Genomic DNA, 14067 nt, shown 5'->3' with positions numbered 1-14067 from the left:
ACACTATATGTGAAGAGGGCTTTAGTCTTTTACTTGAATAGAACTAGGCCATTCAGGAAGACCCTCTAGACTCTTTGTTTCTATTGCAAATAGATCTAGGGGAGCTTCTGTCTCCACTCAGAGACTTTCTAAATGGATCCCTGCATAAATTATTGCCAATTGCTGTTCTGCTGAGGTTCCACCTCCCTTTTGAGTGACTGTACTCTCTACTAGATCACAATCTACCCTAGAGGCCTACTCAAGGACATTCCAGTTGCTGAAATCTGAATGGCTGCAACATGGTCCTTGGTACATACATTTTCCACCCATTAGTCTTTGTTTCACTCTGCGAGGTCAGTTGCTGTAGTAGGTAATGCAGTTCTTTCTTCTGTGGTTGACTCTGTTCCCATCTCCTTAAGGGGTTACTGCTAGGGAGTGACCTGAAGCGATGCTACTCAAAGAAGAGGGCTACTCACCTTGTGCAGTACTGGAGCTCTTCTAGGTGTGTGTCCCCTAGGGTGCTCCGCTATCTTCCCTTCTTTCCACTGTTTTGGAGTTTCTTTGTGATAGAGAAGAAACTGAGGGCAGTTCGCCCATGTAGCCTTCTATGACCTCAGTATGGGGCACGAGGGTAAGTAGGGCACATGCACGGGCTAAACAGGCACTGCTACTAAAAATCTCCAATCAAAGGCTCAGGGTGCATTCACACCTGAACTGGACCATCCACAGAAGGACACATTTTGAAAAACTCCAGTTACTGCACAAGGAGAGTAACTGCTCCTCTTTTATTACTTGCTGTTTATTGTGATTCGGAAGGGATCTATTCTGTTATTCTCAACTCAGTATTCAGGGCTTTTACTGTGCAGCCCTCATTACCATTAATGGAAATTCTAAGCTGGAAGTGCTAGAAAACAAACTGTGCAAATCCATTGCCTGATATAGTAAGCATTAAGTCTGCCTTGAGATTCACAATACAGCCAAATGTGAGATGTGATGCCTGCGTAAGGCAGGTCACAGCGCAACATGGAACAGACAGGGAGCCAGTACAACATTTTATAAGCCTTCTAATGGCACTTTTTTTCTCTTTTCAAGAGATTGTTTTAGCAATAATGCCTGGATAGAGTTAATGGGCAGCCTCTCAGCCAGTCAGGAATCCCTAAGAAATACCCTGCACCATGACATCAGTTGCTTAATTGTATAGCAAATAGGGCACTGTGTATAACAAGTTGAAAATACATTCCTGTACATAGTGGTGGGTTTGGCCTAAAACGCCCTACCCTGGTAGCCAGTGTTGAGCCTGCTGGGAAAGTGTAAAGTGAATTATACTGACACTGAGGTAGGTGACTTGTTGAGTCTTTACATTAACTGGATACAGTGGGTTTGGAGATGGCTCCCTGGAGAGAGATGACCTAATGTGTGGGCTGAGCAGCTCTGAGTGAGGAACTTTAGAAGCTTCCAAGACTTAAGCTACTCCTATTATTTTCTTTGTTAATAAAGCTAGACCCCATGTAAATAGGGTGTGGACTATGTTTTCAGAGCAATTTGGGAAATGTAAAAGTAGCGTCAGGAGCTTTTTGTTTTTAAGACACACTGCAAAAGGGGTGTCAAAAGAGAAAAAGAAGTAGGTCCTGAAATGGGTCAGGGAACAATAAGAACTACAGCAGCAGATCTTTCTGCAGCTTATAGCAGCAGGCCTGGGCGGCAGCACACCAGAAACAGCAAAGACTATTCCTGAAGTGGATGTTCTTGAGAATTGTCAAACTAGAGACACTGCTCAGATTAGCATTGGGTATTGATCTTTACCTGTCCAAGATGATAACTTATAGGTTTATCTAGTCACCTTCACTGACTCGCAGCCATCTGCTGCAGCAGCATAGCGCCCCTCTGTGGGGAACAAGGGAAGAGGATTCCTAGGCTGTGTGTTTGGTTTTTAACAAGAGAAGCACACCTGCATATCAGACCCTGAGCAAGATGCTGCGATCCTGGACTTCCTGGGGACCTTGGAAGAAAAATACCAGCACGTTGTTTCAGGGTGAGCCCTTTTCTTTTGCCCAGCAGTTGGACAACTGGGCTGTGCATTGGCTCAAGCCAAAGGAATGAACTGCAGGAGAACTGATGCCTGAATTATTTTAGAATAGTATTTTAATAGTCTGCTTTGGAGGATGCAGATAAGGGTATGCCAGAACCAACTATCTAAGCTGGCAAGAGGCTCTTTCATGGAGGCTAAACTGTTGGGTAAACCACAAGGGCTATGACTGCAACCCTGACCTGCAGCATCATCCAAGCATCTGCTCAAGGAACATTTGGGGAGAAAACTAAAAGAGGTTGGGCAGTCTGAAGAGGCAGCTCAAAAAAAACATTTGTTCAGTGTCTAAGAGGGACCCTTCCTGTTGTGTGTATTTTGCCTGTGGGCAATGGGGAGCGTAAATAAATCAATGACTGTCCAATGAGGCAGTGTGACTTTAAAGAAATGCTAAGGTCAAAACCAAAAAGGACGCTCATCCAGACTCTAGGTAGGAGCCAGCAGCCCTTCCTATGGTCTGTTATTTGTGTGAGGAAAATAGTGCATGCAAAAAATGGTGTCCCTTTGTAGAATGTGACAATGGGGGCAACAAGTGGTCTTGCTGAGACTGTGAGCGCTGAGACTTCAGTGTGTGTACTGCTTGTAATAACCAGCTCAGTGGACTCAGGGTGCACCCAACCATTGGTGTGGGAGCGCTGAATGCAGCCTGAGCTACTTAGGTTACCAGCAGCTATAGAAACTCAAGACACATCCTTCATTGGTAATTGCCCTGACAATGGAGAGATTAGGGGGGACCTCTCTGAACTCACATGCAGCTCTGGCCAATTGTGGAGTGAGACTGTGGTTACATTTTTAGTCTCACCTGGGCACTGAGGTTACATTTTTAGTCCCTCACAGTGAGAGGAAACCAGAGCTTGTGCCCTGGGCCTGGTGGGGTGGAGGTGTACGTAAAAGAGTCAAGTGAGGCAAGTAGCTCCTTTCCCCCACTTGAATATAAAGCAGGTGTGATGGCTGTCTGGAGGGCAAGGGTTTAGGATGTAGGCTGAGAAGTCCTGAGCGAGGAACCCTAGGAATAGCCACGTCTGAAGAAAAGATGTGAGCTGATCTTTAATATCTTGCATTTTTTCTTGGTTAATAATGCCAAAACCCAGGAAGCAAAGTGAGGGGAAGGAAGCTTGTACTTGTAAAGAGTGTGAGCTGTATTTGGAAAGGAAGCTGGGAAAGACTACTGCTTGCAATTTCTAACTGGTGATCTATGTAACAACAAAGTGTACCCACTTTTGACCTCAAAAACAAAGAGGAGCAACAATCTGGTTTACTCTCAAACGCAGCAAACACGATATGAAATCTCAGGGGAGGGGGGAGAAAATAAGCCAAACAGCAAGGCAAATTTTTATTTTAAGAACAAAGCTGCTAATTTTACCAGAGGGATGCTTTAAGCCAGGCATAAATAGCTGTAACTGCAAAGATTCTAGTCCTTAAGGTCCAGGGATAATTAAAGTAAACACAATGGCTCTACTTCTCCTCAGTGTGACATTTATTTACTGGTCTCCTGTTGGGAAGCACGTACACTCATGATTCCATTTGCTATAGAAGATAAAACTAAAATTGCTTCACATGCACTCTGTTTTTCTAAGGTTGGAGATAACTATGTTGTCCTGAGCGTTAGTCTAGAATTTCAGTGCTTGAAGTCACAAAGTCATCTGCATTCAAAGCAATGTAGTGAAGGTGTCATTTTACTTTTTGTAAGAGAAAAAGGAATTATAGATGCCTGTTTTTAAGTGTGAAAGTATAAAGGATATTTCCAAATTTAGAAATAGGGAATTAGGTTACATTGATTAGGGGAAAAAACAGAACATGAAATCCAGGAGGTGGTATACGGGATTTCTCTACCCAGCAGCAATAAGCTGTCCTTTACACAGAAGTAATGCTTCATTCTCCTGGTGGTCATGGCACCTGAATATTATAAATTAAGTTCTCTCTCTCTCACTGGATAGCTGGCACATCTATAGTAGAGATTTGTACAAGCAGGGACTGAAGTTCCTTTCCTATTTATATATTTATTTCTAGACATGATGTGCTGTGACAAAGTTCCTTGAATAGTGACAAAATGTATTTTACTGACAGAAAACCATGGTTTTCTGTGCTTATGGGCACAACACAAGAGTTAATTCCAGCTGTTAACACAATGGGCCTGTCTACTTAAAGCTGACTGCAGCAGGGCATTGTGTACAAAGCACAATCTGGCATCTCACGGTTGAATTTGTCGCTGTATTTTTACTTATTTGGGGGAAGGGGTGTCACATGTCAGCAAATACAGACCTCCAGCCATATACAATGCAAGAATGAGTAGCACTGAGAATTTTCTCCATGCCAGTGGATGGATAACCATTTGAAAATGTAGCAGTTGGGGAGTGGAGGTGAGGACAAAACAAAAAGAGCCTAAAAAAAAAAAAAAAAAAAAAGACGGGGGAAATGTTCTTTGCTCTGTTTCCCTGAGCAAACATGCAATTTCCATGATTTCTTTTTAATGACTCTGTTCTGAAGCTGGTAGGTACTGATTTATGAAAAGCTGTAAAAGATCAGGTGGAACCCTGCAGGACGTCGTTTGCAGCTGCATGGATTGCAACCCATCTAATTTGTCTAGCTAACTGTGAGCTCATGGCACACATCACCCAGCCCATAAATTTCATGTTCAGACCTTCTGTCTAGGGGCTGGGTCGGGGGAGAAAAATGCCGATGTGTGCAGATGCTCTGAAAGCCCAGCATTCCCTTGGTGCATGGGAGGAGACATCACAGACTCTTCACAGTGAGAGACAAATTCCTGTTCATTGATAAACTGTCCAGATGTCCTCTCTGAGGAGGAAAGTAACTAATTTTTGCTTGGAATCCTACAAGGAGAAAAATGATACTTTACAGTGCTGGTTAGTCTGAGGTCACTTACATAAAAATTAGGTCATATTTTTTGTCCTGGTGATACTTTGATCCAAGTAATAAACATAAAAGCTCTGTTGGGCCACTCTAATCCCTAATCCTAGGGTCCTGTTCTATTTCAGCTTGTTTATGCTCACTCTTTCTTTAAGCAATTGTTGAGTCAGGCCCTGTTTTATTAGAGTTCAGATGAAAAAGGAAAAGTAACACACTACGTTGAATAGAGAAAAACTTTCTCCGTGCTTTATCACTAAGCACACTTCATAAATACCCATAATAAATGTCTTGGGATTCCAGATGTTATACCCAGAAAACCAGAAATAAAAAGTGACTCTTCATGGGACAAACAGTAGTTAGCTAGGTGTAGACCATATGGCTACTGGGTACACCCTGGGTCTGCTTGCCAAACTTGGGCGTCTAACCATTCACTGTTCAAAACTTTACTTACATAGGTGCCTAAGGGCTGCTTTTGGCATGACAGTGGGAGTGTATGTGCTTAGCTTTAAAGGGCCATGTCTGCAAATTGTTTCTTTAACCCCCTGGCCATGTTTCCCTTGTTGCTCTTCTCCCCTCCCACCAGGCCTGTTGTACTGTTTTCCAGTGTCTTCTGTCACTATTATTCTCTGAGTGGTACGGTGCGTGATGGTAGATAGTCAGGAAACGTCTTTCCCATCTAAAGAAAAAAGAAAAAAGAAAAGGAGTACTTGTGGCACCTTAGAGACTAACCAGTTTATTTGAGCATGAGCTTTCGTGAGCTACAGCTCACTTCATCGGATGCATAGCATATCGTGGAAACTGCAGAAGACATTATATACACACAGAGACCATGAAACAAAACTTCCTCTGTGTGTATATAATGTCTTCTGCAGTTTCCACGATATGCTATGCATCCGATGAAGTGAGCTGTAGCTCACGAAAGCTCATGCTCAAATAAACTGGTTAGTCTCTAAGGTGCCACAAGTACTCCTTTTCTTTTTTCTTTTTTCTTTTTACGAATACAGACTAACACGGCTGTTACTCTGTTTCCCATCTAAGATTGTTCTCAGGGCCCAAATCTTCAGCTGGTGTAAAATGTCATAGTGCCATTGAAATCAATGGAGGTGCAATGATTGACATCAACGGAGGATCAGGCTCCAGATATCTCCCAAGCCCATTTCTCCAGACAACAACCAATTGTTCGACTGCTCGGCCTTTAAAGAGAGGGTGGCCAGGCAAAACATAATGCCCATGCTAAGAAGATACGTAGGTTTCTGATCAACTGAGTTGCTGCTCTTGAATCTGGTTGAGAATTGAACGTGAGGCTGCAACAACAATTGCTGAAAGGCTGATTATCAAGGCCTTTCCAATTTCTAAGGCAGCGTGTTCTGAAGCTTCTTACTGGCTTCACAAAAGTGTCCAGTGATCCAGAAAGGGGAAATCTAGCGATTTGTACCAAACACGGGTCTCCTACCGTACATGACAGTACACTGTGCACAGTCTGGGTAATTGTATAGGTCGTGATGTTTGTATTTTTGCTACAGCAGTCAAGCAGCCAGCCACAACTTCTAAAAGCCTTTTATAATGTATAAGAGGAATCGATTTATCAAACTAATGCTAGGCAAAACCTCAAAGATGGAAGGTTTGGTTTGGACATGTAGCCAAAAGTCAAAGTGGCTTATTTGAACTTAGCCAAACTCCTTTAGTTTAAAGATTGAGGTCAGAATTGCGTGCGTAAGAATTCTGGTATTTCCTCGTCCCCACCAGGGTCAGACGTACCATGTGAACATGCTTCTCTAGTACGTCTGATCCTGGTGACACTTAAAAGGGCAAAAGAATGTGAAAATAATTAAGGCTGGGATTTTCAAACCCTAAAGAATTATGCACCCAGCTCCCATTGAAATCCACTGGAATTTGAGTACTTAACTCCATTTGGGGTCCCTTCATAAATTCTGCCTTAAAAGTTTTTCCAAACCTCAGATTCTGTTCAAGTTTGGGAGAACAGTCCTTGGTGGTCGGTCTTTTGAACCCGAATCAGTTCTCCCATTACAAATATTAATGAACCACATACCCAGCTGCAACACGGCATAATCATTTAACTTTAAATCGTGGCATTTGAAGCGTGATCTTTAACCACTCTCCTTCGCTCCTGATTCCTGGTGAAGAAATTCAGATAGCCACCTAAAGCTGGAATAATTAGGTTTAGTCCAGATGAACCGCCGAGGATTAGGGCCTGAGATGACAGGGAAGTCCCAACAGCTATTTATGCCACTTGCCTGATGTGGGTGGGCCACCTCTGTAAACGCAGATGGTGCGGCCTGTCATCTGAGCACTCCTCTCCACTGTTCTTGGTGCTGGTGCAATAAACCTCTCTGCAGTGTGCACAGGACGTGGCTCTTCTGCTGTCAGGCCCACCATGTAGCCCCTCACACAGAGCTTCAGTGCTGAGGATGGCTGTCTCCTGCCAAACACTAAACCAGCATATTGTCAGGCAGCCTCTCTTTGTTATTTAAGGATCTGTTTCAACATACTGTCCACAGCTCAGTGGAGCATATTATAGTGAAACGAGCACAGTCACTATTGCAGGGGTCCTGGTGCTCTTCCTGTTTTGCTACGTGGTTAGATGCTGTGTAGCAAGAGACACATTAATTTTCACTGTCTTGTTTTGTGCTTAGTAAGTATCAAATAGTTTACATTGTTTGTTGCCTATCTACAATGATAGTGAAGGTGGGGATCAGTAATAAGAGATGTAGGAAAGCATTCACACTGATTTTTTGGGCCAAAACAAAACTGGGGTAATTCCAGTGGAACTTCCAGTAGGAGGAGCTCCTGGTATAGCCTTTTCTGGTGGGCAATAAAATTGAGTTCAGGTTACTTTTGTCCCTTAGTCTCCAGTCAGTTGCACAAAATGGCTTCAATTCAGCAAAGCACTGAAGCACACAATAGACCTCAATGAAAGTAAGCATGTGCTTCATGTTAAGTGTGTGCTTTGCTGAATCAGGGCAGGCTCACAGTAGCTATAGGGGAGGTCAAAATTGAAGAGAGTACAGTAGACGGTCATTAGTAGCAACATATCGGTGCCCTTTTGCTATGTTGTTCCTAAGCAGTTGTTGCTGTTACGGGAGTGTTGACAATTCACTGCGTCCCAGGAAAGTGGTCCCAGGGGAAATGTTGCTCGTAAGCGGCGATTGCTCTTACAAAGTGTTACTGCAAACAAGCACCTACTGTAGTGGCTCATATTCTTAAATACTATCACAGGTGGAAGAATCTGATATAATGTTAATTAGTGTCGCAACTGGGAAATAATTAATATGGACACTAAGATGTCATGCCCACCAGAAAGAATACTGATCACATGGGTATTCAGAGGCTTTGTGTGCAGCTTAGAAAAAAGATAACAATGCAATGAGAAAAAACAACTCGTGTCAGTACAGGGGAGGCCAGACATCTGTCCACATCTGTGCACTAACATAAGACATTACAGTGTAGTAGCAAAGTTGGAAAAGAAGAGCCCCATCACCATGTCTGACTGCATTGGTAGATCATTATGAGAGCCTCAAGTATGGCCCTCCGTAATGCTACCAAATGCAGGGGTATCTGTCATCCAGCTCTTCCTGGCAGTAGAGAAGTTGGCCCAAGAAAAGATATTACTTCACCTACCTTGTCACACTTCTTATGCTTATTTTCAATAGGACGTTTACTTCCCCGTTGCTATTAATCCAACAACAATCTCCTGTTAGAAATCATACAGGCTGAAATTAAATTATAATGTAAAAATATGTATCACATACTGGTAATGCTTCGGTGAGTTAAAGCACCTGGATGAGCCGAGTAGTTGGAGCTCATAAACAAGATGATTACACAGTGTTCCTCAATGCTGCCAATTTGAACAAATGAGGCCACAGTGGTGGATAAATTCCACAGATGAACAGGAAAGCAGCTGGGAACTCCTGCTGGTGTTGGTGTTAAGTTTAGACACAAAGTGTATCTTATGTTTACTCCGGCTCTCTTACTTTCTTTTTATTCCAGGCCATCAAATCTTCTCCTGGACCAAAGCAACGTTGACATCTCAGCGTTCCGCATGACAGGTGACTGGCTCAATGGGATTCGGACAGGACAGTGCAAGGACATCTTCACAGGCGTGGAATACAGTTCATGTGACACAATAGCCAAGATTTCCATAGAGTAAGTTAGTGCAATTTGTAGTGCCCATGGATATTTTTTATTTTAAACATGCACAAGTCACATTTTTGGACTAAGCTTTAGCAAGAGTAGCTTAAAAATACTCTCTTGTATTTAAAGACCATTTTCAAGTGTAAATTCAAAATTTAGTTCTTATATATGTATAGAAAACAAACCGTTTTGCAGATGGCATGAGGACTGCAGCTTGCTCTGTGTAAGCAGACTCCTGTGCTCACACAGAGCCCAGTGGAGTCAGGAGAAAGTCTTTCCATGTGATGCCCCCCCCTCAGCCACCCCTCTACCCATGTGGCCCTGTGCCTCCATTCCTATTCAGCCCCTGCCCCAGTCTGTCATCCCCCACTAGCCCTTATGAGCCCCTGTCTGACCTCCCAGCAGCCCCATGATGTCTCCCCATATCCCTTGGCCCACAAAGTGCTGCGAAGAAGGGAGGCTTTCTCTTTCCTAGCTGGCTGGGAGCTGCTGCTCTGTTCCATTGCCACAGCACCCTTTGGTGAGCAAAAGGCAGAACTGCAGTAACTTTCCAGCCCAAGTTATCTTCTGTTGAGTTTGCTCTGTTCTAGTGCCATCTTGCCCTCTGATGGGCAAAAAGCGGAACTGCAGCAACTTTCTGGCAGAAGCTTTTTTCTGCGTAAAAAATTATAAATATGCATGGCTCATTAATTATGTGCACACGCAGTGGCACAGAATTCCCCCCGGAGTCAGTTACTGTACAAACAACCAGTATAAAGACAGTCACTGCTGTAGAGAGCTCAATATCTAGGATGTAAACAATATATAACAGATGGTGAGACACATTATGATACTATTAGGAAGGCAAAATAACATTAGAAAGATGTGTTTTAGAGTCAATTCAAAGACACAGTTGTCTCAACGGTGACAGTGTCCATGGACTTTTTGCTGCAGGTCTTCACTATGTTGGCTGGGTGACTGGCCAGAAGTCACCTTTCTGTCCCTGATTAGATGATCACTACAGTTATAAGCAGGAGGAGAGCCTGAGGAAGTTACTGAGGGTTTTAACTCTCTCAGGAAGATGGTGGGGATGTTTAAAGGAGAGGTAGCATGAGATAAGCAAACCTAAGAGATTTTAGGACATTTTTAATCCAGTTCATCCCTGAGCACCTACTTAGGTGCAGTTCATGTTGCCATCGAGGTAAAGGAAGGCATAGTTAGGACTTTAAATTTGCCCCCCGCTATTTGTTGTACTTATGCATGAATGTGGACAAATAGAAATGTCAAATCATTTGTTGGTTGCAACCAAGCTTCCCTTAAACAATTTATCATCCTCTTGTTCAAATCATCTGATGTGCATATGTAACACCAACAGACCCCAGTCGTCGGCAGTTGGGATCGAACTGGGGACCTCTGGAGCTTAGCGCATGAGCCTCTACAGCATGAGCTAAAAGCCAGCTGGCTGTCATCTAAGGCTGTAGAGCAGACTCATTTTATCTCTCTCTCTCTCTAAGTGGTCTCGGTGCCACTAATTGGGACAGAACACGACACCCAATACTCAATAATATTAATAAGCCATGCACACATGCATTGAGAAAAGAATATTTTTCATTATTCCCAAAATGTTACAAATGCTACAATCCTTCTAATCTACCTTAAATTCCATTTATATAGAGCAGGAAAAGAACTGGTTCAAATTGGTGCTTTGAATGAGCCCTGATTTCCTCCTGCATCTCGAGGAACAAGCTGGAGGAGTTGGTGTTACAGATTCATGTATCCAGCTGGAATGAATTAGTTTGTTTAAATTTAAATGTGCAACATCTTTATTCCTGCAGTACAGAGTGTTGTGGTAATAGTCTCTCTGCACCTGGGAACATGTCAGGTCTGGTTATGAAGATACTGTGCCAGAGAGAATATTGACTTCTTAATGGTATACATTGGTGGCAGCTAAGTGACGGGGAACAAGTAACCAATAGCTGCAGTATGGAAATTAAAACACATAAATACAGCCAATTAGCATGTTGTTGCAATTGTAAAAAAAAAAAAAAAAAAAGTTGATAATGGCAAAGACCCCCTGGGAACATTGCAGAAACCCACCAGTAATGGCCAGTTTCCTGTGGACTAATAGCTAATTAGCCTCACCGCAAAAGTGTGAAGTCACATTTCCACCGTGCCCAACAAAGGGATTAGATGGTCTGGAGAAACCGAAGGCAAAGACACAGCAGGGCCTGTGAATGTGACCATGTAGCTATCCATTTCAGCATCAACCCCAGAGCTGTGGAAGCCAAACTCTAAAAGGGCTCAGTGTGCAAGATGGCAGGCCTGATTCAGGGAAAAAAATCAGGCCTGATGGTCACAGCATGAAATGTTGCTACAGCAGGGAAAAGACCCCAGAAATCTCAATAGTCGACTCAGGTCCACAATCAGCACTTGTCTCATCTTTTGGGTGGGTATTTTCTGGTGCTAAATAAAGCAGAACACAGCTCAGTGAGATCTTCTCCTATTGTGCTATTTTTTTTTGAGAGAGAGAGAGAGAGAGAGATTCTCACTGGTTTCTGTTCTCGTACAGTCTCCAATCTAGCAATAGGGAAAAGGCCGTATGAAACACAGAGGTAGAGGACATCACATTTATCAACCCTGTGTTCTCTTTCTTTCAGTGATATGAAGAAGGTTGGTGTTACAGTTGTTGGTCCTCAGAAGAAGATTATTAGCAGCATTAAAGCGCTAGAAAATCATACAAAGAATAGCCCTGTTCCTGTGTAAGGTACCAAAATGATGTTGCTCAGGTCAAAGAAAGAGAGAGAGAGAGAGAGAGAAGTTGCTTCAAAGGGCAAATAGTGATGGCTGAGAAAACTGCACGAATTAAAGGAGCTCTCACAACACTGCTGGGAACATTGTTGGTAACTTCAAGCCCACTAAAAAACTCAAATATTGAGTATCAATGCCTTAAAAATAGGAACAAAAATTTTTAATCCTAAAGGGTGGGTGCTTTCTTTTCCCCTTCTAGTAACTAACTGATAATACAGATAATAATTTTGAAAAGAAAAAATATGTAAACATCCTTCCACGTAAAACAGTGAAACTGAACCCTAGAGCCATTTGAACATTAACTGACTGAATATCATGAAAAACCACGGACATAAAGGCTGTGTGTTTGATCGACAGCAGCAACAAGAAGAAAAAAAAAGACTTGCAGTATTTTTATACACAGAAGAGATCTGTAACAGGTATTTTATTTCTTTAAAGGCAAGCAAAATTGAGGGATCATACCTCAAACTTATCTGGCCATACAATAATGTCACTGTAATCCTCTGTTTCAACTGTGGAAAGGAATACAGAAATAAAGTTTGTAGTGACTTTGAGTTAGTTCACAAATGATTTTTGCCATTACGTTAGCTTCCCTAAATGTTTCCATTTAAAAAACAAAAAAAAAGTCTTAATTTTTTTTTAAAAAGGCATATTTATTTCCTTTTATTCTGTATTGTTTATATTTATGCTTAAATATCTTAACTTAGATTTATTACTGCCATGTGCCAAATGCAGTCAGACTTCACTTATCAGAATTGATGGTTTAACCTGAGAAAATTGTACAATGTGTTACTTACTAAATTTTGTTGTATATTCATACTGCCCTGTTTGAAATCCAAGAAAGAAAAGCTTTTTTCCAGCTCTTGCTCTGAACAATCCATCTGGAGTTACAGACATTCCATCTATGTCATATCTCTGTTCACAGTAATACGTTATACTTCTAACCTAGAGTAAATATATGAGCAGAACTGTGTGTGTGCAACATACGAATTGTTCCATAGATCAATATCCAGCCTGGTTAAGCATGTTAGTTTCCTTTACCTCCCAAAGACCTGATTTCGCCATCCTTGCACATGATGAGTAAGTAGCACCTTATTCAGATTGATTTCAGTGGAGCTATTTGCAGAGTGAGGTGCTAGAACCCAGTATAAGGGAGGCAGATTTGAACCCTAATTTAGTGGGATGGCTTCTTTAGCTTACATGGTAAAGGTTTGAGTCTGAGTATGGAGCTGAAGGTCAGGGGTTCTATTCCTGATTGCCACATGTGCATAATTAGCAGGAAGTCATGACATTTTTATATATATATATATATACATACATACATAGTCCCTGATCATTACACTAGGATGTGACTTAGTGCTGCACATCTTGGACTGGAATCCTGCCCTCCTTAAACTTCCACCTCTTCTGCAGAATGGATTCCACTGAATAACACTGAGTTCCTGTGAAAACAAACAAAAGACAAGACAAATGCATTTTGAAGGATCCAGGGCTGTAGTATGAAGTACAGATTACTATTAAGGCTGCAATTTAGTCACAGGTATTTTTAGTAAAAGTCATGGATGGTCACAGGCAGTAAACCCCTGACTAAATCTTGGGGTGGGGGGGTTGGCCAAGGGGTGCCGCGGGTGCTCACGGGGGGGGGGGGGGTTGGGGGGGCGCCACGTGGTGGCATACAGGTGGCGGCAGGTGGTGGCACGCAGCCCGGGACCCCTGCTGGTGCTGGGGTTGGGGGTGTGGCAGGTCTCACAGGCTCCATTTGTGGCTCCCCTGAAGCAGCAACATGTCCATCCCTCAGCTCCTAGCTCCTCACGCTGTCCCCAGGCACCAGCTCCACAGCTCCCCTTGGCCAGGAACCATGACCTCTGTGACAAACTCACAGCTTTAATTGCTATGTATCTAGTTGAGTCTGCTGCCATGAATGCAAAATCAATTGCAGGTTCTTCTGAAGTACACAGAAGCATTAGGCTGAATTCCTAGAATTCTTTAGGCTGAATCTGCGTCTAAATTATTCTTCCTGGATCCAAAACGTGAACAATGTAAAGCGAACACATTTATCACTCACTGATAAATAGAGACAGAATTATAGATTGCCTTTTTAGTAAATTGTGGCAAGTGAGCATGCTCAGAAGAATCTGATTTGAAATATGCTCAGTTGATAATGTCTATTAATATGATTTGACAAAAATTTGAACCAA

General features: G+C 42.6%; 1 protein-coding gene across 4 annotated transcripts in view; it reads left to right on the top strand.

The window, feature by feature from the left end:
- Window positions 1-13447, top strand: part of LOC141999275 (ephrin type-A receptor 3) — a 303677-nt gene extending 290230 nt beyond the window's left edge. For 3 of the 4 annotated variants that reach the window (XM_074972523.1, XM_074972542.1, XM_074972515.1), the window contains 2 exons: window positions 8939-9094; window positions 11719-13447. In XM_074972523.1, the coding sequence (XP_074828624.1) occupies window positions 8939-9094; window positions 11719-11824 (262 nt within the window). In that variant the 3' untranslated portion in view covers window positions 11825-13447. Of the gene's footprint in view, window positions 1-8938; window positions 9099-11718 lie in introns of those variants that run through there. The other variant, XM_074972533.1, reaches the window with a different exon arrangement.
- Window positions 13448-14067: the final 620 nt, after the last annotated feature.

The sequence above is a fragment of the Natator depressus genome, chromosome 1 (assembly GCF_965152275.1).
Source record: "Natator depressus isolate rNatDep1 chromosome 1, rNatDep2.hap1, whole genome shotgun sequence".
NCBI classification, from domain to species: domain Eukaryota; kingdom Metazoa; phylum Chordata; order Testudines; family Cheloniidae; genus Natator; species Natator depressus.
Note: the sequence above shows the minus strand (reverse complement) of the source record. Positions and strands in the feature narration are given on the sequence as shown.